This window comes from Anas platyrhynchos, chromosome 11 (genome assembly GCF_047663525.1).
Source record: "Anas platyrhynchos isolate ZD024472 breed Pekin duck chromosome 11, IASCAAS_PekinDuck_T2T, whole genome shotgun sequence".
NCBI lineage: Eukaryota > Metazoa > Chordata > Aves > Anseriformes > Anatidae > Anas > Anas platyrhynchos.
In genome coordinates this window covers 15000149-15024441 of record NC_092597.1, presented here as the reverse complement: position 1 = coordinate 15024441, position 24293 = coordinate 15000149, and the positions used below count along the sequence as shown (strand labels likewise).

Below are 24293 nucleotides of genomic sequence, written 5' to 3'. Positions count from 1 at the left end.
GTTCCCTACAGCCACCATCCCCCAAATCTTGCTTCTTTTCTTCACCAACACAACCCCATGCTCCTTCCCTGACGTGCAAAATTTGAGGCGCCCAGTGGCTGAGGCCACACACTGCCTCCCTGCACTTCACTGCCCTGGGTGGGCTCCCCACTCCTGTGTAGGCTGGCAACTCTGAGGTTTTGTCTAAATCCAGTCCCAAAAGATGGTCCCCCAATACTAGATTGCCAAATGAGGCCAGCTCCTGTAGAGGATTGCTCCTCAGCCTCGCAAATATCCCACCCTTTCTTGGCAGTTGAATGACTTCAGGAGGATGGCGGCGTGATAGCACGCTCCGAGAAGGCCCTGTGAAAGGACCTGCGGGCCTCGGGGGGGAGCGGGAAGAGAAGCAGCTTTTTGTCTAGCACATATCTCTCATTCTGGCATTGCGTGCAAGGCTGAATTTAATTTACGGTAAACAAAATGCTATGTTCTAGTCTTTGGAAGTAAAGCTGACATGACTAATTTTTCAACAGATGAAGGCCTGTGAGATTTTGTAGATTAACAGCACAGAGACATAAATAAGTTCCCATCCGAAAAATTAATAAAATCTGTCTGACAGCATAAATGTTAACATTCCTGCAAAGGCGACATCAGTTACGTGAAAACATCATTTCTGCTCTGATCTCACAGATGATAGAGGCACTGTCAGCAGTAATGAGATCATGACTACATGGGTAATTAACTTGTAATTCCTTTCTGAAACAGCAAACAATTGCACGGCTAGAAATGTGAGGAAATGACACCGAGTTTAATTGGAATGGAGGGAAACGCAGAGCTGTGTCAAGATGCAACAGACATTTCCTATTGCATTGTCTCCTGAGCTCAAGATGTATACACTGCGGTGTTCTCGAACATGCTTAAAAGTCTGCCAGCAAGGTTAGCTCTCCAGTGAGTTCACAAGCAGAATGTTTTGTATTCTGGACAACTGCAAGGGTTGTGGATTGCAGTGGGTACATAGAGCTCAAGTAATCACAGTAATCACAATGATCAGTAATAATATATGTCTTGTTTTTTATTGGGTGAACCACTACTGAGCACAGACTGAAGCTTTACGTTCCTGTGAAAACCCTCCCCTGGCTTGGCCATGAGCCATTTTCTTCTCTATAAATAGCTTTACAAAGGTCCAGCATACACATACGGGGTTTGGATGTTGTATATGTGCAAGTATATGGAACACTATGATTTCTGTGTTTTTCTAAATTCTGATGGTTTTTAGATTTTCTAGGTATTTTTTCTAGAATCTGATCTTAATTTTGACTCAAACCAGTAGTAAAGTTTCTACTCATTTATTACAGACTTTTTCAAAGAGTAGCACACATATTTACGTGTAACTGTTCAGCAATGCTGTATGCATGCATCTATCAATTTGAGCTGGTTTGTGCAGAGTGCACAGTCTATCTGACACAAGACAATCTGCCTAGAACCACAGCCTTGGAAATCACATCTAGAGTCAGTGACTGCACTCTGCTGGGTTTATTAATACCAGCTCAGAAACTGAGAGGGTGCTCTGGCTTTAGCAAGGGGTGTGTACAAATGTTCCAAGTACTCCAGGTCCAGGAATCACACGGAACCTTCAGAGCCTTTTCTCAGTAGATGACATTCACCCTGGTGACACTCAAGTAGCATGCTGCTGAAGGACAGCGGGGGCACATCTATATTTGTGCCATTGCTCACTGCTGGCATGTCCCTATCTGAGGAAAGAGGCGGTCTAGGGTTACTGCAATAAGTCTTCCAACTGCAGTCATAGGAAAGTGGCAGGGAATTGCGTTTGTGTGAATTAATTTTTACTAGGGGAAATAAATGGGAAGTTTGATGTCATCTGAGCTATCAGAAGAATTTATGACGTCTTAAGATAGAAGGCAAGTTTTTAGGTAGTAACATTGTTTGCTGTATATTTCTGATAATTGACGGTGACGGACTTAAACATTCTTCACTGTAATTGTATCTGTCTCTGTAAACTGAGCAAACACATAATCTGAAAATCTTATTTCGGCAGCAGGGTTCCAGACAAGCTTAATTATGCTCATTCTAATTTATCTAATTTAATTTCATTTTGGTAGGAAAAATATTTGCTAATTCACTTTTCTAGTTAGTAGTAGCTTCTAAGGGAAGCCTTATTGTTACCATTATGGGAAAAATAGTCTTTCGGGGAGCCAGACAACATTTTCTGGTATGTTTCAAGATATTTTCTCTCTTCAATATGTTAGAATTTGCATGATTTACTTTATCACCTTTACCATAAATAGTATTTCTGCATAACTTCGATGTTTTTGTCTCCAGTAAGATATAGCTAGCTCTAGAATTCACATTCATGTTTGCAGTGCTAGAAGAGAATGGTGAACGTCTTTGTGTGCTTTCTTACAGCCCCAGGAGGCTGGACTGTTTTCAGTCATTGATATCAAACTGGGGAATGGGAAGTTTCTTACCATTTTTCACAAGTTCAAAAAATTGCTTTCTAATAAGTCACTGAATTTGTTGACTTTGTTAGCTCTGTTATCCTCACAAATATTAGTAAAATATTGATTAAATAAATTTGAGGTGATACCAAGTACTTGAAACTATACAGACAGTGAAAAGTAGTTTGAAAGCAAAGCTTATGTGAAAGCTGCAGAAGCACTGATAACCTTGTTGAGTGACTGAACTTTTATATTTTTTATTTTCTGTGAGAAAGTGGTTTCAAAGCTTGTATCGGTTTCACTGAGTTAGAAATAGGTATAACTATAGATTCCTCAATATTTGGCTGAAACATTTCCGTGAACGCTGCTGATTGTAGTAGCAAATTTCTAGGAAAATGGACCTGAGCAGTTTTGTATCCACGATTTGGTTGAGCAGTGGAGAGCTGTGGAAACACTGCAGCTGACAGAGAACCAGGTGGTCTCCCTGTACTAGCATTATTTCATGTGCTATTATTAATAGTGGGAGGGTGGGAAGGAGTGGGCTTGGGGAGTCAGCATTAAGATTGGCTGCATACCTGTTGTCCCACATGCATCTGCTTTATCATACAGCTTGATATTTCACATCCATGTGCTCTTTTCACACCTCCCACGTTGCATGGGATGGATAAAGTGTGCAAGCTCCGGGTCAGAGCAAACTTCTCTCAATTCAAGGGTCAATGGCCTGCCTTGCTTCCTAATAACTCTATGCTTTATTGAGGGGATCATCACTGATCTTTTTCTGTGAACTTCTTTTATGTGAAAAAAAAAAAAAAAATTCACACCTGCGAACCCCCAAAGGTCAGTATGTATCCTTGTTTTCTAGAAAGGTTTGGAGACCTGGAGTCAGAATAAAGTTGAAAGAAACGTCAAGTTTCAATTTCAAGAATGATCACTTGAAAAATCGAGAACAGGGTTTTTCAGGTCATTTGCTAATGTATTATGGGTCACAAGAGAGGGCTTCCTACAGGATGCCTGAGTGACAGTACAGTGACAGTGCTTGCCAGCAGCTGAAGGGTAAACAGAAGGGTGAACTGCACAAGATACCTGAAGCACAGTCGCAGTGCTGAGCTGAAGACAGGACTACTCCACAGTTTGGAAATTGGATGTCAGGGTCACAGATGAGCCACTCAGAAGACAGAAGATACACACCAAAGACACAGAGGCAAGAAAAGCCAAGCATCCTGATAGGAAATGACGCTACCAGCTTTGTTTTTTCCCATGAATACTTACAGGCCCTGAGCAGTCCTCGTACAAACCTATTCCATCTATACATTTTTAAGTAAGAAAAACTCATGCTTGAAATCAAAGTATGTAGCTAAGGATCTTTCTTTTCTATTACAGGGCTGAGAGTCATCATCTCAAAAGCCTCACTGAGGATACCAATGTCAGCCAGATCTGGCAGGGTGAGACAGTATGAAAGTAGTGGCCAGCTGCCTGATCAGTCAGGTTCCCCACCGACTGCAGATTCTAGTGAGACTGAGGCTGAAGGCTTGATATTTTATCACATGGATCTTTACGGATCAAAGGAAAGGTTTGATATCTTTCCCGAGGAGCCATCCGGTCAAGCAGACAGATCTCGGGGGAATAGCAGAAAGGAACCTGCACTGAGCAGTGAAAAAATTCAGCACTCACAAGAAGCTGGATATGACTTGGAAAAGGAGGTTGCGGAGCTGGCCAAGATGTATGGACTTGATGAGGATAAAGAAAAAGAGCTTGAGCTTCTTGGAGGACATCCGCAGACGGTGGAGAGAAGATGGCCACCGGCTCACACACAAAAAGCAGGATCGCAAGGCTCTGTATACAGTGCATCAAAAAGCAGCTCTCCAGTGAAAGATCAAAGTACAAAGCAACAGGGACTTCCTGGCGAGGCTTCTCAAGATGAAGATCAGAGCAAAGCCAGAGCAGAGGATGACACTGAGAGCCACACGTGGTCCAGAGAGGGGCTTAGCAGTGGTGGCATGTCAGATGAACGGAGCAGCCAGGCAGTCAGCGAGGAGGAGGAAACAGCAGATGTTTTTTGCTCTACCTGCAAGATGCCAATCCGGGCCTTTGACAAACTGTTTGGTGAGCACAGGGACCATGAGGTGGCTCAGCTCTCCAATGCTGTGGAAAGCGAGAAGGTAAGAATAGAGCAAGTGTGCTGTGGTGCCTCTAAAACAGTGTTTGGATATGCTGAGACTCATGCCGGGTTTTTCTGGTAGGAGGAGATTCATAAAAACATGTGCAAATTGGAAGAACAGATTGCTCAGATAGAAAACTTTGCCAGTCACTTGGAAGAGATCTTCATCACTGTAGAGGTAAGGCGTTTCTCCTCAGGCTAACGCTTTGGTACTGGGGTTGGAACTGTTTTGACAGAGTCACAGTATTCAGTTGTTAGAGGGGTAAGTAATTAGAGTACCAGAACTCAGAGTTATCTTGGGGTTTGCCTAGACTGAGGTACTCTGAAAAATTCAATGTAATTGTTTTTTTAAGTGGGCTGGTAAAACCACATTAAACCTTTGCACAAAACTTGCTTTCAGAAATAAAGCCATACCCACCCAGGTTGTCTTAATTTGAAGTGGCCAATCCATCCACAGCGTACCCTTTGTGCTCACTCGGTTTCATTTACAGATCCAGGCAAACCCTTGGACCAGCTGCTTCAAAATACAGCACTTCAGGGGTTGTGCTCCTGCTTGGCTCATGTCAACTTGGCTCTGGGGGAAGGGGTCCAGCTGGTAGCAAGTCAGATTGAAACTGTAACTCAAGGCACCTACTGTCTTTTCTCTGCTGCATGTGGCACAGAAGGACAACAGTGCCTGAGCAGTGGGCAGCTGCTGACGATAAAGCCTTGCCTGCTCCTTAAATCATCCTTCCTAGTGCTTTCTCCAGCAGCAAGTGAAGATACCAGCATTAACTGCTCAGATCCCCCACAGTGAATCCATGGATCCCACTGGGTTGCCATGGTTTCATTAGCGGAAGGATTTGCTTGGTTGTGTAGGTAGAAATACTGGAGAGATTAGGGCTAGGATCTAGCCCAAGTTGTGCTCCCTAGGCTTAGGTTGGAGACAGTTGCTTTGCATCATTGTTTTTATTATAATTTCTGATGCTCTTATCATGTCTGGAACCAAATCCAACACGCTTGTGCCTCAGCGGGGGAGAAATATTAGAATGAACACTTAAAATGCAAGTTAGTCAAATAACACCTTCTGTGTACTGGCATTGCATCACTGTCAAGGAGAATTTTAGGCAGGCCTGAGAAACATTTTTAATTGGCTGAGTTACGGATCAGGTCTGATGCTGAGGAACAAAACGCCAAATGCCTTGCAGGAGAATTTTGGGAGGCAGGAGCAGAACTTCGAGGTGCATTACAACGATGCAGTGCAAGTGCTTGCTCAGAAGTATGAAGAACAGTTGGAAGCTCTGGGGGAAGAGAAGAGGCAGAAGCTGGAAGCATTATATGGGCAGCTCGTCAGCTGTGGGGAACATCTTGACACCTGTAAGGAGCTGACAGACACTACCCAGGAGCTTTACCTGGAAAATGACAAAGCCAATTTTATGAAGGTAAAGAGCTTTGATTGTCAAGGCCCCTTCTAAGTGCTTTTTGCTGCTTGCAGGTAGTCTACAGCAACTTTATTGCTAGAGAGTATTTGGGGTTCCCAGTCTGCGTGCTGTCACTGCTCTAGGTGCTTGGCATGGGGGCATTGACTTGGTGGGAAAACACAATGGGGCCAAAAATGCAGTGGCAACAGAAATTTGTCATTTGGATATGCAATGATTTAGGAGTCTTGCTGGGATTCAGAGAGAAGATAGCTCTAAAAAACTTGCCTCAGAAAACTGTGGAAACACTTAGCAGTGTTCATTGCCCCACGCAGGCTCAGCTCCCTTGCTCTGTCTTGGGCTCACAGGAAGCAGGCTGATGCATCTACTTTGGAAGATGTTTCTTTTCTTTGCTAATTTTTTTGGACAGCTCAGCTGAACAGGAGGCTCCAAACTAAATACATTATGAGCTCCTGCAAAGTGATGGATGAATCCCACTGTTGAGGAGGTGTCAAGAGTTATTTCTCTTAAAAGGTAGAAAAATAATAGGGGGAAAAAAATTCACTACTGATGAATGATTGCTCTAATGTAAGCTGTCCAGTAACTCAGGTGAGTGGGAGTATTTCTATAACAAAGTCACAGCAACTTCTGGACTGGACAGTAAATGAAGCGCTCAAACACCTCCTGTCTGTTCCAATGGAAGGACTTGCATGGGCAGTCCAACCTGATGAACTCTTTTCATGAGCTGACTTTTCCATTCCTCTGCAGCTCTGGGAATAACTTTATTTTCTCCTTATCTCGTAAACAGCTCTACATCATCCATAATAACCACTGTTCCAATCTTTTGGGGGGTGGGGCTGAGGGTCCTCTCCCCAGCATAGCACCAAGTGGTGAATAGCTCTTGCTCATGAGCTCTCAGCTGCTTAGGTCTTCCAGGGGCTGTATGGCTGTCTCCCAGGCCACTCTTTGCCACACTGACTGCAATCAGTGCTGGCCTTTGGTCTCTTGGGATGTTCCCAGTGTGGCCCTTGGATTGGGTAAATTATGGTAGGAATGCTCAGACTACCTCCAATACAGACAATGTTCACAAAGTTATTTTCACCAACCATTGTCGGCTTCTGTTTGTGAAAATTCTTCTGGCACTTTGGACAATTGAGGAAGAGAGTCTAGAGCCTAGCTGGGCAGATGCTGCTCCCTGCCTGATGCTGCGTGTTATCTTACTGGAAATGCCCCATGATCTGTCCATTTGAATGGGCTGTTACAGAAAGCTTTGCTCCTAGAGCTGTGCGAGGGCCAATTAGCTCACCCCAAGGGCTGCATTTGGGACATATAAGACAGGTCAGCAGCACGATGTAGTCTTCTCTGGCCTGATGCAAGAAATACATCTTTTCTGTCTTTAACACACACTCTCTTTTTTTCTACAGGCAGCAGTAACCATGGTTGACAGGTAGTATCACAGTTTGGGATTTTTGTGTCACATTTCTTCCTGCTAATTGGAGCTGTTATTGCAGACATTTGCATGTTCTATATTCCATTCAGGCACACAGATTTTACCTAAGCTACTAGAGCTATGGAAACCGTTAGTATTTCTTGTCTAAACTGCTGCAAGACAAGTTGCTTTAGGAAGTTTAACGCTCAAAACTAGTTTTGAGCCAATTCCAGAAAAACTCAGAAGGAGAGTTAGAGCATGAATAAATCACTGTTTTCAGCTGAGTCATAAGGAACCAATTTCAATGACTGAAAAACAGGATTCCTAAAGATCTTGAAAGAAAGGCCCTGGATATAAATCTGCCTAAAACCAATCTCCCTAAATAGATTACTAACAAGCTAATTTATGCATTAATACAGAGGGGTAGAAAGTCAAGCTGTGAGTGCTCAAGGCAGATCATGAAAGATGTTGAAGCAATTGGAAGAAATCTTAAGCAAGACTACATAATTTGCATTATATATATATATATATATATATACACATATTTAAATTGTTTGGCATCCATTTTGAAAACATACAGAAAAGATACTCCTTTGTTTCAAAGTTACAACACCTAAAACCATGAGATCCTGATTAGTAACAGAGTCATCAATTCTAAAAAACTAGATGAAAGCCAAGGAGCTAATGGCTTGTATCCTGCAGGGGGATGCTAGTGGAAACCCCACGCACCTGCTCCGTGGCAGCACAGGCCACACAAAGCATGGTCTCTCAGTCCCGTCTGCATCCAGCTGCTTGTGTTTGGCATCTTGGACACTGATCTGATGTGGCCACACACCCAAGCAAAGGGCATGGGAAGGCCAAGCTTTAATGTCTTAAGGAAACAGCTGTTAATTTAGAGCTTGCTGTTCTTTTCCTCTAAACAATAGATATCATAGAATGGTATCTCCAATACCATGGTACTCCCAATTAGACTTTTTTTTTTTTTTTTTAATATTTATAGACTGGAAGAATTCTTAAGGAAAGAAGTGGATTTAGAGCTTTCAACACTGCCAGACTTTGAAGAGCGCAAGATAGATTTCTCAGAAGTTGAACAACTAATGAACTCCATTAATACTATTCCAGGTACTCTTCCTATCTGATTATTATTTAAGACCTGTTTACATTCAATCAAGTATATGTATTAAACAGAAGCCCATCACTTCTTTTAAAGGAGAACTGCAAAGGCAGAGTTAGCTTCTCCCTAACTTGCCCTCTAGATATTTTTAGTTTTCCTATATATGCAGAGACTCTGGAAGCTATTTCTGTATTTTTTTCACTTGTTTTTAGTATAAAATTACCAGAACTTTCTAGTTCCCTGCTTTTGCTGGATGATTTCCTAGAAGACTCACAAAGCCACCCACCTTTTTGATGATGGGTCAGGCATGCTGAGGTGGTGATAACTTGTCTTTCCTTGTAGTTACTTGAATAAAGCACAGGGGGATACCAGAACAATACCAATCAAACAATCTTTCCAGCTTCTCTCAATAACTAGATTTCAGCGCTTTGTTTCTCTGCTATTTAGTAAATGTTTTCCTGTCACCCACAGGAAACAAAGCAAAATCCAAATAAATTCCTAATGATAAAAAAAAAAATAAATTAAAAAAAAATAAAAATGAGAGAGTAAACTTTTTCTGGCACACCACAAATAGTCAGAAATAATCAGACAATATGCATTTTTTTCCTGCCCATACACAGTGGTTTTTAAAAGGAAAACAGCATTTACCACTTGCTCGCTTGTGCTGCTGACCCTCTGTTGGACAGCTTTTCATTTGTCTTTCCTCTCGAGGCTCTTCAGCAGCAGGGCTGGCCCCCAGAAGTGCAGTGCATGTTGGATGCTGCTCTTGCAGGGCTGTACTAGCTGGCTGGGGAACAGCAGCTCTCAGAGATGGGGTGGTGAAGTTTACAGAGGAGTGAGCTGAGGTTTTTGTTGTTTTGTTGTTCTGATTTTGATTTGAAGAAAGAAGAGTTTGTACACCAGAGACCTGATTCTCATCTCCAGCTATTTACTGGGTCAGCTCCTAACTCTTCTCCATGTGAGAGGAACATGACTCCACTCAATGCCTAGGCTTTGTGTTTATGCTTTTGTGGGAGGAGAAGTGTTTGCTTGTCAGCAACAGATCATGCTTCACATACATTCAAAAACTGATCTATTTTTCTCTCTGTAGCTCCTTGTGCCCCTGTGATCAATCCCCAGGCTCCCAATGCAGCGACTGGCACCTCACTGAGAGTTTGCTGGGGCCTCTTCTCAGATGACACTGTCGAGTGCTACCAGCTGTGCTACAAACCAGTGAGCAATGAGAGGCACGGTGACGAGCAAGCAGGTAAAGGAGGCTGAGACCCGAGGGGAAAACCTTGGTCCCCACTGGCAAAAACAGCTTGTTCCAAAGTGGCAATCAGTGCCCCTTCAGTAGCTACTCTGTCAACAAAATGTCATATGTGCCACCACAGTTCCTGCTTCCAGCTTTGTTACACTTTCCCTGCCAGGTCTGTCATGCTGCCAGCTGCATCAGGACCCATCACAGGAGCAAAGACAGGATCATGGGAGCAGCTGGGATAGCAGGAGTGGGAAGGAGGGGCAGTGGATGCAGTCAGGTCCCAACAGAAGCATTTCCTTTCCTGAGGGGCAGACATTGCAGCAGACACATACACCGCATCCACTGCAAAGCATGGTATTTTTAGAAAGCAAATCATCCTATTATCGGCACGCCCACTTAAACCCCCACAGTCATTTTACAGTTTATCTCAATGCTAATAATAGGTAGCAACTCCCCAACACCCACACACCCAAAGAAGAACCACAGAACCATTCTAAAATGTCTCAGCTTTATGATAAAACTGCATTTTCTAATAGTAATGTTTCAGAACCTTTACTGCAAACACCCAGACACTTCTCATATTCAAGTGGAAGCCTATACAGTGCCAAATGGCCAGTTCAGAAAGAAAAGCAGAACTGTCCAAATTTTATAAAACAAAAAATGAAAAAAATAGTATTGAAATTGCTTCAGCTCTTGTCCCGCTGCTGGGGAGAGCTGAATGGATAGCATCCCCAGAGTGGTAATGTGCAGGGTCTTTAAAAAAAAAAATCAGTGATGGGTGGTTGACATACCTTTCTGTTTGTTTGTTTGTTTGTTTTTTCCTGAGTGATGTTGCTCCTACAGAAGCTGATGCATTATCCAATTTGTCAGTTCTTAGGTGAAGCAGCCTAGTCAAAGGGTAGGGAGCAAAGGAGCTCTTGAACTCATCACACAAAGCAATAAACTGCAACTCCCATTATTTGAGGAGGCCTTGGGGAAGGGCGGGTAACTGTGTAATGACACTAAATACTTTGTTTTTTTCCATTTCAGAGCATATGCTAAAAGTCAAAGAAACTTACTGCACCATTACTAATCTGTTGCCAAATACACAATACGAGTTTTGGGTCAGTGCTTTAAATGCTTCTGGCATCAGTCCACCAAGTGAAAGAGCTGTTTATGTAACAGGTAAATGTATTTTGCTCATATGACTATGGGATCTTCCTAGTGAAATTCACCGTAGTCCTTGGACTTTATGTCAGTAATGCAGGTCAGAGTGAGACCTTGAAACACTCATTCCAGAGATCTTTGACGATCTTAGAGCAGAGAAGGGATGAACCTTTATGGCAAAGATAAAAACAATGATAGAAAGAGAAAGAGCATGCACAGAGACAAGTTATACATCCCTTTTCTGACTAATTATCTTGGAACCTTTATAGTCCAAATGAAGTTTTTGAATAGTACTGTTAAACACCCTGCCTGCTGTTTATTGTCCACTGGGGAAGCAGCTTTCTTTAACCGTGTAATATTGAGTAAACAACTTTGCTCTATGTTTTAAAATTCTTTCAAGCATGCTTGTTGCAAACACCTTCAAGCAATTTCTTAAATTGCTGTTTTGCCTACTTTTTAGCTCCTTCACCACCTATAATTAAGAGTAAAAAGATACGAAGCTGTGAAAATGCAGCACTGGTGTGCTGGGAATCTAGAGATATTAACCCTGTTGATTCCTACATGGTTGAATTGTCCAAGCTGACAGATGAAGAAAATGATGACACTATTACTGAGTGAGTCACTATTCTATCAAGTTCACAACATGTAGAGATGAAACCATTTAAAGTCATGTGACACCAGGTAGCAGTAAGAAAGGACCCTTTGGTCAAAAGCCTAAGCCAATGCATTCAGAAAAGTGCAAGCCCAATTTTGTGCAGAACAACCTCTGGGGAACTGTGGACCATACAGGGCTGAAGAAATGATTTGTGCCACATGAAGCATTTTAGTAGCCCGTGATTTGATTTGTCTGGGGTAGGGAGTAGAAAATCTCCCTACCCCTTGTGATTAGGAAATACCTGTATTGACATTATCAGAAACTGGATCAGGCACACATATTCAAGCTTTTGATTCTTAAAAAAATTATTGGACTAACGTCAGCCCCAAACTACTTGGCTTTGGAGGTTCCAGAGTGGCACTGCAAGGAATAAGCAGCTGGGTTAGCACTGCATGTCAGTATCTCAGGGTATGGTGAAAGAATACACCTGTGAATCTGCTCTTCCTTTTTTCACTATGACTTAGCCCAGCCAAAAGGAAGAAATACATAAAGTCATAAAATCCTATCACAAAAGTCTAGCTCTGTTACAATGGCATTGAAATACCCTCTCTCTCCTTGAAAAACAAGCTGCATGTGTTAGTTCATCCATTAAGTATATGGAAAATTTAAATGGAATTTAAATAATTAGATGCAATTGTGAGTGATGGTTGTGGGAATATTTCATAACAAATTATTTCAAAGAATTTGATTTCTGTGTTTGCACACTATCCATGAACAGCCTGTGGTATTTTTTCAATTTTACTCTCTGCTGGAAATGGTTTAAGGACGTTTCCCATTTTAGAGTTGCAGAAATATCTTTCCATATGAAGCTTACATATAAAAATTCAAGTTATGATGCCTACTTGTGAGCAGTCAAATGAGATAATATTTTCTCCCTGACCTCTGTTTTGGCAGCAACTTCTGTTAGGAACTGGATTTGACAACTTACAAGAAGCAAACTTAAAATTTGTTTTACTTTTGTAGAATTTACCTTTATAAACATTCATTTCAGTAAACTTAATTGTATAATTGTTAATGGAAAATGAATATACAGGGCATGGGGAAAAGCATAGAAACAAATGTAAAAATCTCAGAGTCTCTCTTACCTCTGGCAACTTACTAGTAAAGCTGAAATCTTGTTGAAGGTTATAAGAGAAGCTGATCATGTAATTTCTTCTCTGTTGTTCAGAAAAATAATCTAAAAGGCCCACCTTTGTTCTCTACCCTATCATTTTCCTCGGATTTATTTTCTATAGATCTATTGTTGGGATTCCTAACTGTGAAGTCCTAATTCACCTCCAGCCAATACAAAGCTATCGCATCTGTGTTAGAGCCTTAAACCTGGGTGGTTCCAGTGAAAGCAGTGAGCCTGTCCTGATACACACCACAGGTACTGTACAGCTTGGATAACTCCCGCAGCTTACCATAGCATTTATTATCCCAACAGAAAGCTTCCTGCTGGCTCCAATGGTGCCTGGATCAGGTCCTAATCTCTTACATCTAATTACACATCTGGTAACATTTTAGAAATGAAAAAAGTCTTTTTGTAACAATAAGTGCATTGCTTTAGCTCTGTTATTCAAAAACATTTTTTTTGCCCACTTCTTTTGAGAAGAAAATTTCTAATTTCTAAACATTTTTAAGGAGTAAATCAGCCCGGTGTCCCCAGATATCACCAGCTTGCCAAGAACTGACACACTAGGGAAGACAGCTGAGGTGTGATTTCAGTTTACTTTGGAGATTACCTTGAATGCTGCTGCTGGAAGGTATAACTGAGGCAGTCAGCACTTTCCAGAGTAATGTAGGTATGTGAAACCTTCCTGTGTCTATATTAGCACATCTCCTGCTTGGCTGGGGGAAGCTCTGAAGGCTGATCTATTTATTTGTTGGAAAAAGATAGTCCAGCTTTCAGCTGAAAGTTTTGGTTTCTGGTAACTGTCACAGTATTGTATTATCCTCTCTGCTCATAGTGCCCCACCGGACAAGCATTAAGCTTCTCTGCCAAGGGGAATTTGGAAGCCCTTTCACTTCCCAACCTCTAATCAGAGCTCATTTTAGTGCCTTATAATTACAGACACCCATTTTCATCTTTAACACAGCTATAACAATGCTGCAACTTTGCTGGGCTGTCTCAAACCTCCCATGTCATTCACAAATGCACTCACACCACACCTGTCTCTCTTCTGCACTTACCTCATGTGAGAGATTTGCAAATTTTGCTTATTCAGCAGGCTGACCACACACCCATGCAAGACATTAGTCCCTGAACAGGCTTTAACTCAGCTCTGGCTGCATGTCAGTTACACATCTGCCTGCTACACCTTGGTGACACCCCAGAAAAGAAGCAGTCACTGTTACATCCCCAGGGAGGAGGACTCCTGCGACTATTGTTTGCGTCTATTTCAGCTACTCAAATCAAACTCAGTATTTGAGATTACCATTTTTGCTAGCACAGCATGTCTGTATTCAGCAGCACATGCCTATAATTGTGCTGTCATTGTTTGTGTTGTATTTGCTTTGAAGTAACTGCACTTTGATTATAATGATTTAATTTGGGATTAGCACAGAGAGATTTATCTTCTCAGAGCCTACATTATGTAAACAGCCGATGCAAATTGTTCTGTCAGCTGCAAGCGCTCACCTCCAGCGCTGGGAATGACCTTTGGTTCCTCCTTGCTGGGGCTGATGCACAAACACAAACTACTACAGCAGCCCCAGTGCCTGCTCAGCCGAGCACCATGTGCCAGACATGCCTCATGACATCTCCAAAGGTGGCGAGGCAGAAGTGCTTTCATCTCAGGCTGGTGTAGCCGACCTGCCTCTCTGAGGGCTGCTCTGGGGAGGAGCTGCTGAAGCACGAGGGACGCTTGCTGCGCCGGTCAGGCAGCTCTCTCCCAGGCCTCACAACTCCTGGACAGAAGGGGGTACACACTGCTGGGGGCGTTGTAGCAGCTTTTGCAGCAGTCCCCCACTGGGGAAGGCTCTCAGAGGGCTGTTAGCATCAGTCGCATCCAGCCTGCGCTCCATGAAGACAGGAGGCTGAACTGGGTGGCCCTGGGGGCATGAGCCCCACGCTGGGGTGCTGCATGTGGCACCTTTGTAGTCATCCCTTCTCTTTGGTGTGCCCAGCATTTACATGTATATAGAAGAGTGGCGCCATGGAGAGGGCTTTAAACCTCTCCCTTCTTCTTTCAGTGATTAAAAATATATCACTTCTGCTCTGGGGAAGATGACGGAATTGGACAGTCTGTTGCAGGAAGGAGCTGTCATCTTGAAGAGCTGCTTCCTGCGAAATGCCTGCAGCTTTGAGCCTTGGCTGGATTTAAAACTAGGCTAAGGCCCACTTTCTGCTTTTCACAAAGCTGTAACTTAACAGTGTTAAGCTGTAAGTTGCTCCTTTAACACCCATTTATTTGAAAAATCTCAAAACAGGACAACCTGGTCCTCTCAATGTCAGCCAAATTCCTTCCAGAATGCTGTTAATCATTTTGTGGATCCTAACATTTCCCCCACACCCTTGCTGCAAACCATAATGCCTTAAGGAGTTGCTGGAGTTCTCAAACATTCTTCTCTCTCGCAGGCACCTACTTCTGTCTTAATGAGGACACAGCCCATCCTTTATTGGCAATCCTGGATGATGGATTTACAATTGCCTGTGATGAACTGGAAAACCCGGAGTGCGATCTGCCTGTCTATGATAACAGCTTTACAAGGTACACAAGATTATTTCAGTTGCAACTAACGTGTGGTTTGTGGCTGCTTCACCCATCACACACCCCTACCTTGAATTCAACTCCACTAAAAAGGTGTGCTGGTGTTGCAGCTCTTCTCACCTCCAAGCCAGGCACTGATCAAGTAAAACTTCCAGACGATGTAGTAGATTTTTCCATCTTGGTTTTTGCACAAATTATTATGTTTGTCTTCAATTTTAGACAACTGTAAACATATCCAGAGGTATTTTAAAGGACTATAAAATACCTTTAAGAAAATCAGACTTATTTTAACCTAAACCATCTCTTTGTGTGATGTGTGTACCAACTTCTATTCATTTCTGAAACTTCTCCCCGTTTAATTCCTTACAAAGCCCAAAGAACCTAGATAAATATCACCAAAAAAAAAAAAAAATCAAAATCCATTTACTCTTTAAAAATCTTAAAATAATCTTCATAATTATTAGTCTCTCTTTAATTATAGTGATCTAGCACTTGCAGATTTCCAAGACTCAAGGAGCTGCTCCTCTGTATTGGCTGTTGCTCCCTCTCCCCTGCCCCTTCTTCTGCAAGCTGCCAAGGTGATGCAGCCTTGAACATAACGTGCATGAGTCTGCCCATCCTTCCTTCGTCTCATTTTCACACTGTGATCTGAGAGCTGTTTTCATGAAGCTCTGTTAAATGGAAGACACTCAATGCATCTTATGTAAAACTTGTTCACTACAGTGAATACTACAGAACAGGCAGAAAAAAAAAATAGAATTGGTGCTTTGGGCACCTGAGCCTCTTGTTTGAAAGGGGCTTGTATAGTACAGAGCACAGACATTTTTAAAATAGATTCCAGGAAGTGTCTGATGGAACATGGACAATAAGGAGGTGATAGGTGATAGCCAACATGGCTTCACTGAGGGCAGATTGTGCCTGATGAATCCGCTGGCCTTCTACAACACCGCTACTGCATTGGTGGAGAGGGGACGAGCAAGTGACATCATCTACTTGGACTCATGCAAAGCATTTGTCACTGTCCCCCATGATATCTTTGTGTCTGAATTGGAGAGATTTACTGGATGGACCACTCAGTGGGGAAGGAATTGGCTGGGTGGTTGCACTGAGTTGTGGTCAACAGCTCAATGTCCAGGTGGAGACCAGCAATGAAGGGTGTTCCTCAGGGGTCGTTATGGGGACCAGCACTGTTTAACATTTTGGTCAGTGACATGGACAGTGCCATGGAGTGCACCCTCAGCAAGTATGCAGATGACACCAAGCCAGGTTGGATGGGGCTTTGAGCACCTTGGTCTAGTGGGAGGTGTCCCTGCCCATGGCAGGGGTTGGAATTAGGTGGGCTTTAAGGTCCCTTCTAACCCAGCCCACTCCATAGTTCTACGGTAATGGGGCTTTCAGCAGCTGTCACTGATTTTGTGAGCTGGAATCTCTCTCCCTTGTTAATCTTTGGAATTTAAGCATCCCATGGAAGTCAATGCACGTTAGCAAAGAGGATTACAGATGCAGACAGCCACAATTATGTGTAAATCTACTTACATGTTGGGCACCTTGAGCTAAATTTAAACAGGTATTATGCACCAAAGCAAATGCTAAAAAGAGAGGGATACAAATACTTATCCCTTGCTGAAAAATATAGCTGAATTGACCAACTCTTTGCTTAGCTCATATTATTTGGGCCTACAGATTTTGTTTTCGAAACAGAATTAGGCCCTTTGCCATTAAAGTGAGAGCCTTATCTTGCCAAAATGCATCAGTTTCCAGTCAGCACCACAGAAATAACATATAAGCAGCACGGGCAACTGCAGATGCAGGGCAATATGTGCTCACAACTCAGCCCCTGCATGGAAATGCAAGGCTGTTTTTGCCATACAATGTTACGAGGGGGCTTGGTTGGAAAGAGACAGGAGGTAGAAGATTCTCTTCATGAAAGTCATCATGATGATCCTAAATGGGATTTTATCCACCCTTCCACAGGGTGCTTTTATGTTTCACATAAGCAGCCAGAGCTGGCACTCATCTCATTCTGAACTCTGAGGCTGTTTTTGATGCCACTGTGAACTCTCAGAAGCCTCACTCATGCCAAGATGCTGTGAAAAAAAATTAAAAAGCCCTCAAGTTGAAATGACTAACGTTCACACAAGAAGATTACATTGCAAACTCTTCTTACTAAAGTTTACATGATCTCCAAAAGGCTTATGTGCTTCCTAACCACAGAAGCTCCTGCAGTCTGATTCAGGTTTGCCTTGGTCGCTTTGCAACCCTCATTACTATGGTAATATTTTGTTCACAGATGTTTGCCCATCCATTTTGCATCATTCCTTTTCGAGCTGTAGCAGCACAGCCTCTCTCAGGCTCAATTTCAGCAGCCTTTAAGCCATTCCCAAGACACACACATGCACTTCTAATGAACTGTACACTTACTTTACATGATTGCTGCTGGGGTGGCACAAAGTACAGCCCACCCTCGCTGTGCCTGTTGTTACACATCAGGCCCTCAGCATGCTGAGTGCAGTTATTTCTCGGTATTACCTGGAGGTAGAGAAGCTCAACCAGCAACATCCTTTGCCTCTGTAATTTATATCCTTAGACAATTCTACCTCAAAAATATAGAGGCTGTGACTCCACATCCAAATCTTCAGGTGTGTTTTGAAACGTGCTATGCCCTGTGATGCAGCAATGACAGTTCATACACTATCCACTTCTTCTGAAGCAAAGCTGGGGTGTAGTCTTACAGGACTCATGCTGCCCTCTTAAATTGAGCTGGGGTGTTTCAGAAGCATTTCACATGGGTCCTTTTGCCCAGTTTTCTTGCTTCAGAAACTGTTTTTGCAGACTTGCCTCTTCAAAGGTACCAACTCCTTTGACTTACAGACTGTTCACATAAAACAAGCTGAAGGGTCTCTGTGGCGTGTTATCTCTGTCAGTTTTTCTCAGACATCTTTTTTAAGTATGTTTTACATGGTTCCTATCACAAAGGATAGCAGACTATGGTTCCTACCTTTGAGGATAGAAGCCAAAATCTACTGTCAAAACATTTACTTGCCCAGGTACCCAAGCATATTCCATGCCCTACTACCATGTTCAATTCTTGGTGGTTTATCTACCCACAGCGCAGGCTGGCCTCCCCCTCCCCAGCTGCCCCAGCAGTTTCACACTGTTACAGTGCTCCATTCCTCATAGCGGGTGACATAAAATTTCTTCCCGGCTTGTCTGGGAAGAAAACACAAAACGTGTAGATTTTTTCCCTACTACACTGGGGTTTACCAGAGCACTCTTCTAGCAAGTAAAAATTTCCCCAGACAACCCAGGCAGCACAGGATGCTATTCTCCCTAGTCCTGAAAGTGCCCAGGGCATTCATTCATACAAAGCTGCCCAAAGATAAAATAGGGTTGGTGTCACAAAGAAACCTGTCAGTTCCTCAGCATGTGGACTTCACTGTCATCAAAAATCCGCGCTGCACTAAGGAAACAACACTATTTATTGATATGTAACATCCAGGTATATTACATAGTTAAACATTTTAAATAGCATTGCAAAGAGTTCCTGCCAGAGCATATTCCTGTCTCTCACAGGTGCATTGGGATCCTGGGCAGTCTGATCCCATTCCCAGGGAAGCATTACTGGGAGGTGGAAGCTGAGGAAGATACAGAGTACAGAATTGGTGTGGCTTTTGAAAACACTCCGAGGCATGGTTATCTGGGGGCAAACAACTCATCCTGGTGCATGAGGCACATCATCACACCATCAAGGTAAGAGCTGTTGGAGGCTACAGGTCTCCTACACAACACCTCCTGCATGTACACCTGAAGACAGAGCAGCAGAGAGCTCAGGCTTGTAGGGGTGGCTGGAGATCTTACATCAAAGCCCCAGCCGAACACTTAACCAGGGGCCTGTGATTATTCCACCATAGGCACTGTAATGCGGTGTTGGATGGATACTGGAACCTTTAAGCACATCCTACTGCTTTATGACATTCTCACATTGAAAGAGGCAGTCCCAGGAACAAAAATTTGAACAGAATCTGCATTACAGAAGTTAGCTATAGGTCACTGAAACCCCAGTGGGAAGACAGCCAGTAACAGATCTATGCCACTTAGGAAGTACAAACCTAGCTAAACCCAGCTGTATGCACCGTGTTTTGACCTCTGTCCTCATGGAGGTACCAGACAGCCACACCTGCACGCAGAAATGCCAGCTTCCCCTTATGCCTCAGCTGGGACTGCTGGCTCTCCCCTGGACAATGACAACTAAATTAACATCATCACCTTAGAATCTCACGGGAGATTCAGGCACCCTGTGAAGGACCCAGGAGCAAGCCTCAGGCATCCCTGAGTAACTCCCATCGCCTGTCTGAACGCCACTCAGCCTGCATGAATTGCCAGTGTGGTGCTGGGACCCCTGAACAGGACACTTGGATGCCACCTGAGAGCTCCGGCATGCACACTGTCAGCAGATGGTAATGATGGCACAGCGTGCTTCCAAAGCTTCCTGTCCTTGCCAGCTGGTACACAGAGAGGTTTTAGATGCAGCTGAGCTGGCGGGAGCACACACTCCCAGGTGCTTGCTGCTCACAACTCCCCAGCCATCGGCCTGCTGCACAACCAAAGTCCTTGACAGTGCTGGCATTTGCCTCCCACACAGCGAGAAGTGCTGCTTAATGAGAGCGACGAAACCCACTGAGGTTAATGACTCTTCCATACACTGCAGGAAGGCTAATTTGATTTGCTTGCTACATTGAGCTAAGAGGTACATTGAGGTTTGCTCTTATTCTTCTGAAGCAATGAGCATGGACTTCAGGGAAGAGAATGCAGAGCCAGGCCATTGCTCAGTTTGAGTCACTGTCATACCCAGCTCTACAGGGAAATTTTCTCAGGTTTGAGCAGTGTGGGTGGAGGAGGTGGTTAGTGAAGAAGCTGGCCCTTGTGAAATACCAGATAACTCACTTTAGCTGAATAAATCTTCTCACTTCAGCTCAGAAAGGCACACGTTCCCATAGAAGTCTCATATTTTTGGTTGCAGCGTGCCACACTAGGGAGAGCAGATTGAGTAACTGCTACAGGACCTCAGCATTACTCAAATGGTGATTGCATATGGAAGAAGAGGGCTACCCTCACGACAAAGCAGCTATGTACAAGTGCACCTTCACGGCCTCCATTAATCCACAGCTCAGGAATCATGATTAAAAGAAGTCACCCTCTAGTAAATGAGGGCTGGAAATTCCCCATCTACACCCCCCTGGCTGAGGAGGGAGCTGTCTTGTAGGAAGAGCAGCCAGAAACGTTAATTTAGAGAACGGGGTTTGAAAAATGAAATCAAATAGTCTGGAGGATGCCGAGCCACACTCTGAGTCAGACTCTGCCCGAGGGATTACACTCCCTCATTGCTGCTGCAGACGTGGGTGTGAGCAGTTCCCAGTTCCTGTGCCTTTGGCAGGAAAGGGGGCTCGGTACCACAGGCCCCAGGGAGCAAGTGGGCAGCACTGCAGGGCCTGGCTGAGTCACCTCATCAACTCTCCTTGGCTGGGCCTACAGCTGTGGAGCTGCAAGGCTGAGGAGCCAACAAGTGGTGCTCTGGGGCAAGCCTAACTGGCCTGAAAGAGCACAGCTCCTTCAGACAGTAAGGGATGACTTCAGATAAAACCTAATAGAAGAGAAAAATTAACATGCTCTGACCTCATCCTTTCCCAAGTGTCTCCACCCAGCCATTTGCAGCCAGCTGGGAACATGAAGTAAAGGCCTGTTACATGGGTCAGGCAGATCTGAGCACTGAGGGATAAGGTTGTGTAGAAAAGTAGCACTCACCTGCAGGTAAACAGCCATTGCTCAGCGCAGGGGCAGGGGCAGTAAACATGGGGCAGGGGCACACAGGAGGGATGGGACTGTCCATAGCACACATGTGAAGTGGAACACCCTGCCACATACCTGCGCGCACAAAGTGCTTCTCTTTGAGAGAAGCAGGGCACCCTTCGGTATTTGACTGTGCTTCTTGCCTACAGGCACAAATATGAATTCCTGCACAGCGGGATGACACCAGACATCAGAATTACCATTCCCCCCACAAGGATTGGCGTCCTGCTGGACTATGAGAACTACAGACTGTCATTTTTCAATGCTGATATTGCCCAGCACCTTTACACGTTCAATTCACACTTCCAGCATTACGTCCACCCCTGCTTTGCTTTGGAAACACCTGGTATCCTACAGATACGTACTGGCATTGCAGCACCCCCATGGACAGCCCTCCCATAAACTGTGTTCCTCTGCTGCCAAACCTACATATAGCATTGCGAAATGCCCTTTTTCAGCATTAACTGCTCAAGCACACTCCCTATAAACCAGCTCTCTCCTAAGAAGGATGGCAAAATAACCCTGACCCAAACAAGCTCCCAGGCCTAACCCTTAGACAATTCCTCTCATCTTAGGCAGGATCTCAGTAGAAAAACATTAGTCAGAAGATCCATCAGCATCCTGGAGCTGTTCTCCAAATCACTGAGGGCTGAAACGACTCCCATCCTTCCCACAAGTGACACTGTTACCAAGCAGCACTGGCAACTGGATTACTGTTTCCCCCAGTACCCATTTATGCTTGGGGAACTCCCTTATTCCACAGCAATCGTAAACTCCACTCCTGTGTCTGCTGAAGAGCTAAAAATTAAACGAAAAACAAAAATAGCAAAATGCATAATCACTGTACAGCTGCTAGACAGAGCTGAAAACACTCCAAGCATGAAGCTGATCTCACAATCAAGTATTCTCGCCACTACACAGTCTGTGACACGAGATAATCAAAAACGCCTCCCTTGTGTGTGAACTGTTAGTGCATACCATACGCAGTAAGTGGATTGAAACTGTGAAGCTTATTGAAATACTCAACCATGCCCTAGTCTCAAATACTTTAAATAAATGAGAAGCATTCTGTAAGAATGCTTTTTATCAGGGAAAACGCAAAACCAAAACCAGATGGAGGTGTTTTGCAGTGACTGGTTGCCAGTCTAAAGCACCTTTTTTTTTTTTTAGCTTTTTGTTTGTTTGTTTGATGGCCATGCTCATCCCTGCCTTGGTATATCCTGCATACTCATAGATTTTTCCACCCCCTCAGCACTGAGAACTTTTGACCTTTGATGCCATGTCCCAGAAGCCTAGGGGCTGCAGTGTAGGCTGGAAGTAGCAGTCCAGTACTCAACTGAAATGTCCTTGTTCAGACTTCATTTCCAGACACGAGACAGGCACTACCCCTAAAGCAGGCTGTCCTGCTCCAAACAGCCTCACTTGTGGATGTCAAAACTACCTGAGTTCAATCAAGACTCACTAACACAGAAAGAAGCTTTTCCATAAATTTATTGTACGTTCATTACAAAAACCATTGGTTCGAAATTTCCATTCTAGGGGTTAGTCAGGAACAGGTAGTCCCTACAACACACAGGGTCCACATGAATAAACAGAGCCTGGCAAAACTTAAGAGACTTGGTGTAAACTGTGTGCCAAATGCTTGTCTGTTCTTTCCTATTTGGCTGAGAGAAAGAAGAAATGTGTCTCTCCAAAACAGGCTTTGCAGAAAAACATGTGAACAGGAGCTGAATACGCTGCTACGGCAGGATTAGTCTCTTGAGTATCGATTTGTTTTGCAAGCCACAAAAGAAGGTGGGTTTAGCAACACTGAACTATGCAAGTATAGCTTCATAGCCTACCAGGAAGTCACAGATTTCCAAGGCAGAAAGGGTTGTTATGATTACCTTGTCACACCTCCTGTGAGGCAGTCCAGAGAAATTTCAGTTGCTGTTTCTTGCAGTGAGCACAACGCGTGTCTGCTAGACAGGAGACTCAGCCAGCAACCACCACCAAGGCCCAGGGCAGAAGGTGGCCAGGTGAGCCTGCTGATGTTGTAAGGCTGTACCACAGAACAGCAGCTACAGTGTACATCTGACAGTGCTGAGATAGCACCACACCCTAAGTTGTTTTAACACTATTTTTTTCCCTTTGGATAAAAACATATACCTTGATTCTGGGTCCAACTTCCCCCCGCTGGAGCATGTTTTACTTTTACCTGCCAAAATCGAGCGCCACCATCTTCTTTACAATTACAGAGAGATCTGGAAGTAAAACACACAAATATCAGAGCAGGGGTATTAGGATGTCTGACCCCCCCCACCCACCAAGAACACCTTTCCTGCAGACAGACTGCCCGGTGAACCAAAGGGTTCTGCTGGAAGCACTAAGTCGTGGTGTGATCAGCCCCACCACACCACTCCTCACCAACAGCTTCTGTCCCAGCTGCTCAAACCACTCCGTGTTCTGGCACCAGGATTAGCTGTCCACCTCAGGTGGTAAAAGAGCCCCGTAACTTGGGTCCTAGGGGCTTCACAACCACCTCACAGGCGTGCTGCAAGGCCAGATTCGATGAGTCAAACATGAAGTACTTGGACACCGCGCAAGTGGGACTCTACAGGTACCAAACAGCTCTGTCATCATGTTGCCAGCTCGATGAATCTGCCGGAGATCGCAGGAGCAGCCTGCTTAGCAGAGTGTGACTCAGTGGGCATCACCAGGGATGGTACAGGACTGGTAAGGCAGCAACAGAAATACCTGAAAAAAAGAATAAATAAGCAATAATCAGCGGCCAGGCTGAAAACAGGATAGGAAATGAGTTTGCATGTTTCTGTTTAATAAAAAATTCACCTGCCAGCTGTAACCCAAGCATCTCCTCTCTTAGGAATCCTAACCTTGTCACTTAAATATTTATTCAGCGAAGCAAAAGGCATGAACAGTTTCAATTTTTTAAAACTGTCACTGTGAATCATCATTGTATGTGTCCTTTACAAGGAAGCCACCATTTACACTGCACGGACTATTGATGTGACCAGTAAGGCACCCAAGCTGGAACCATGGAATATCCCGAATGGGAAGGGACCCACAAGGATCATCGAGTCCAATTCCTGGCTCCACACAGGCACCCCAAAAAATCAGACTGAACGTCTGAGGGAGTTGTCCAAATGCTTCTTGAACTCTGGCAGGCTGGGTGCTGTTACC

At 44.0% G+C, this 24293-nt stretch overlaps 2 protein-coding genes across 9 annotated transcripts in view; one reads left to right on the top strand and one right to left on the bottom strand.

The window, feature by feature from the left end:
• The first annotated feature begins 1674 nt into the window (after nucleotides 1-1674).
• Nucleotides 1675-24060, top strand: FSD2 (fibronectin type III and SPRY domain containing 2). Of its 3 annotated transcripts, none has more exons than XM_013106377.5 (13): nucleotides 1675-1910; nucleotides 3816-4594; nucleotides 4676-4771; nucleotides 5781-6014; nucleotides 7415-7437; nucleotides 8420-8541; nucleotides 9624-9779; nucleotides 10803-10937; nucleotides 11380-11533; nucleotides 12810-12943; nucleotides 15134-15266; nucleotides 18840-19016; nucleotides 21263-24060. In XM_013106377.5, the coding sequence occupies exons 2-13, from the start codon at nucleotides 3857-3859 to the stop codon at nucleotides 21513-21515; spliced, it is 2355 nt and encodes a 784-aa protein (XP_012961831.2). In that variant the 5' UTR covers nucleotides 1675-1910; nucleotides 3816-3856; the 3' UTR covers nucleotides 21516-24060. The 3 variants fall into 3 exon arrangements, with proteins under 3 accessions (XP_012961831.2, XP_012961830.2, XP_012961829.2); XM_013106376.5 differs by having other exon boundaries at nucleotides 1676-1898; XM_013106375.5 differs by having other exon boundaries at nucleotides 1676-2209.
• The window catches only part of LOC101793360 (high affinity cAMP-specific and IBMX-insensitive 3',5'-cyclic phosphodiesterase 8A), a 183778-nt gene continuing 182071 nt past the window's right edge, over nucleotides 22587-24293 (bottom strand). For 4 of the 6 annotated variants that reach the window (XM_027466406.3, XM_027466405.3, XM_027466404.3 and 1 more), the window contains one exon: nucleotides 22587-23849. The gene's annotated coding sequence lies outside the window, so the exon portion shown is untranslated. The remainder of the gene's footprint in view (nucleotides 23850-24293) is intronic. The other 2 variants (XM_072043455.1, XM_072043454.1) reach the window with 2 other exon arrangements.

Bases quoted from the DNA above. Each gene is read 5' to 3' on its own strand.
- FSD2 (XM_013106377.5), top strand. From the start codon at position 3,857: ATGTCAGCCAGATCTGGCAGGGTGAGACAGTATGAAAGTAGTGGCCAG. The intron at 9,780-10,802 runs GTAAAGGAGGCT...TTTCCATTTCAG, and splicing joins GCACGGTGACGAGCAAGCAG to AGCATATGCTAAAAGTCAAA. The intron at 11,534-12,809 runs GTGAGTCACTAT...TATTTTCTATAG, and splicing joins AATGATGACACTATTACTGA to ATCTATTGTTGGGATTCCTA.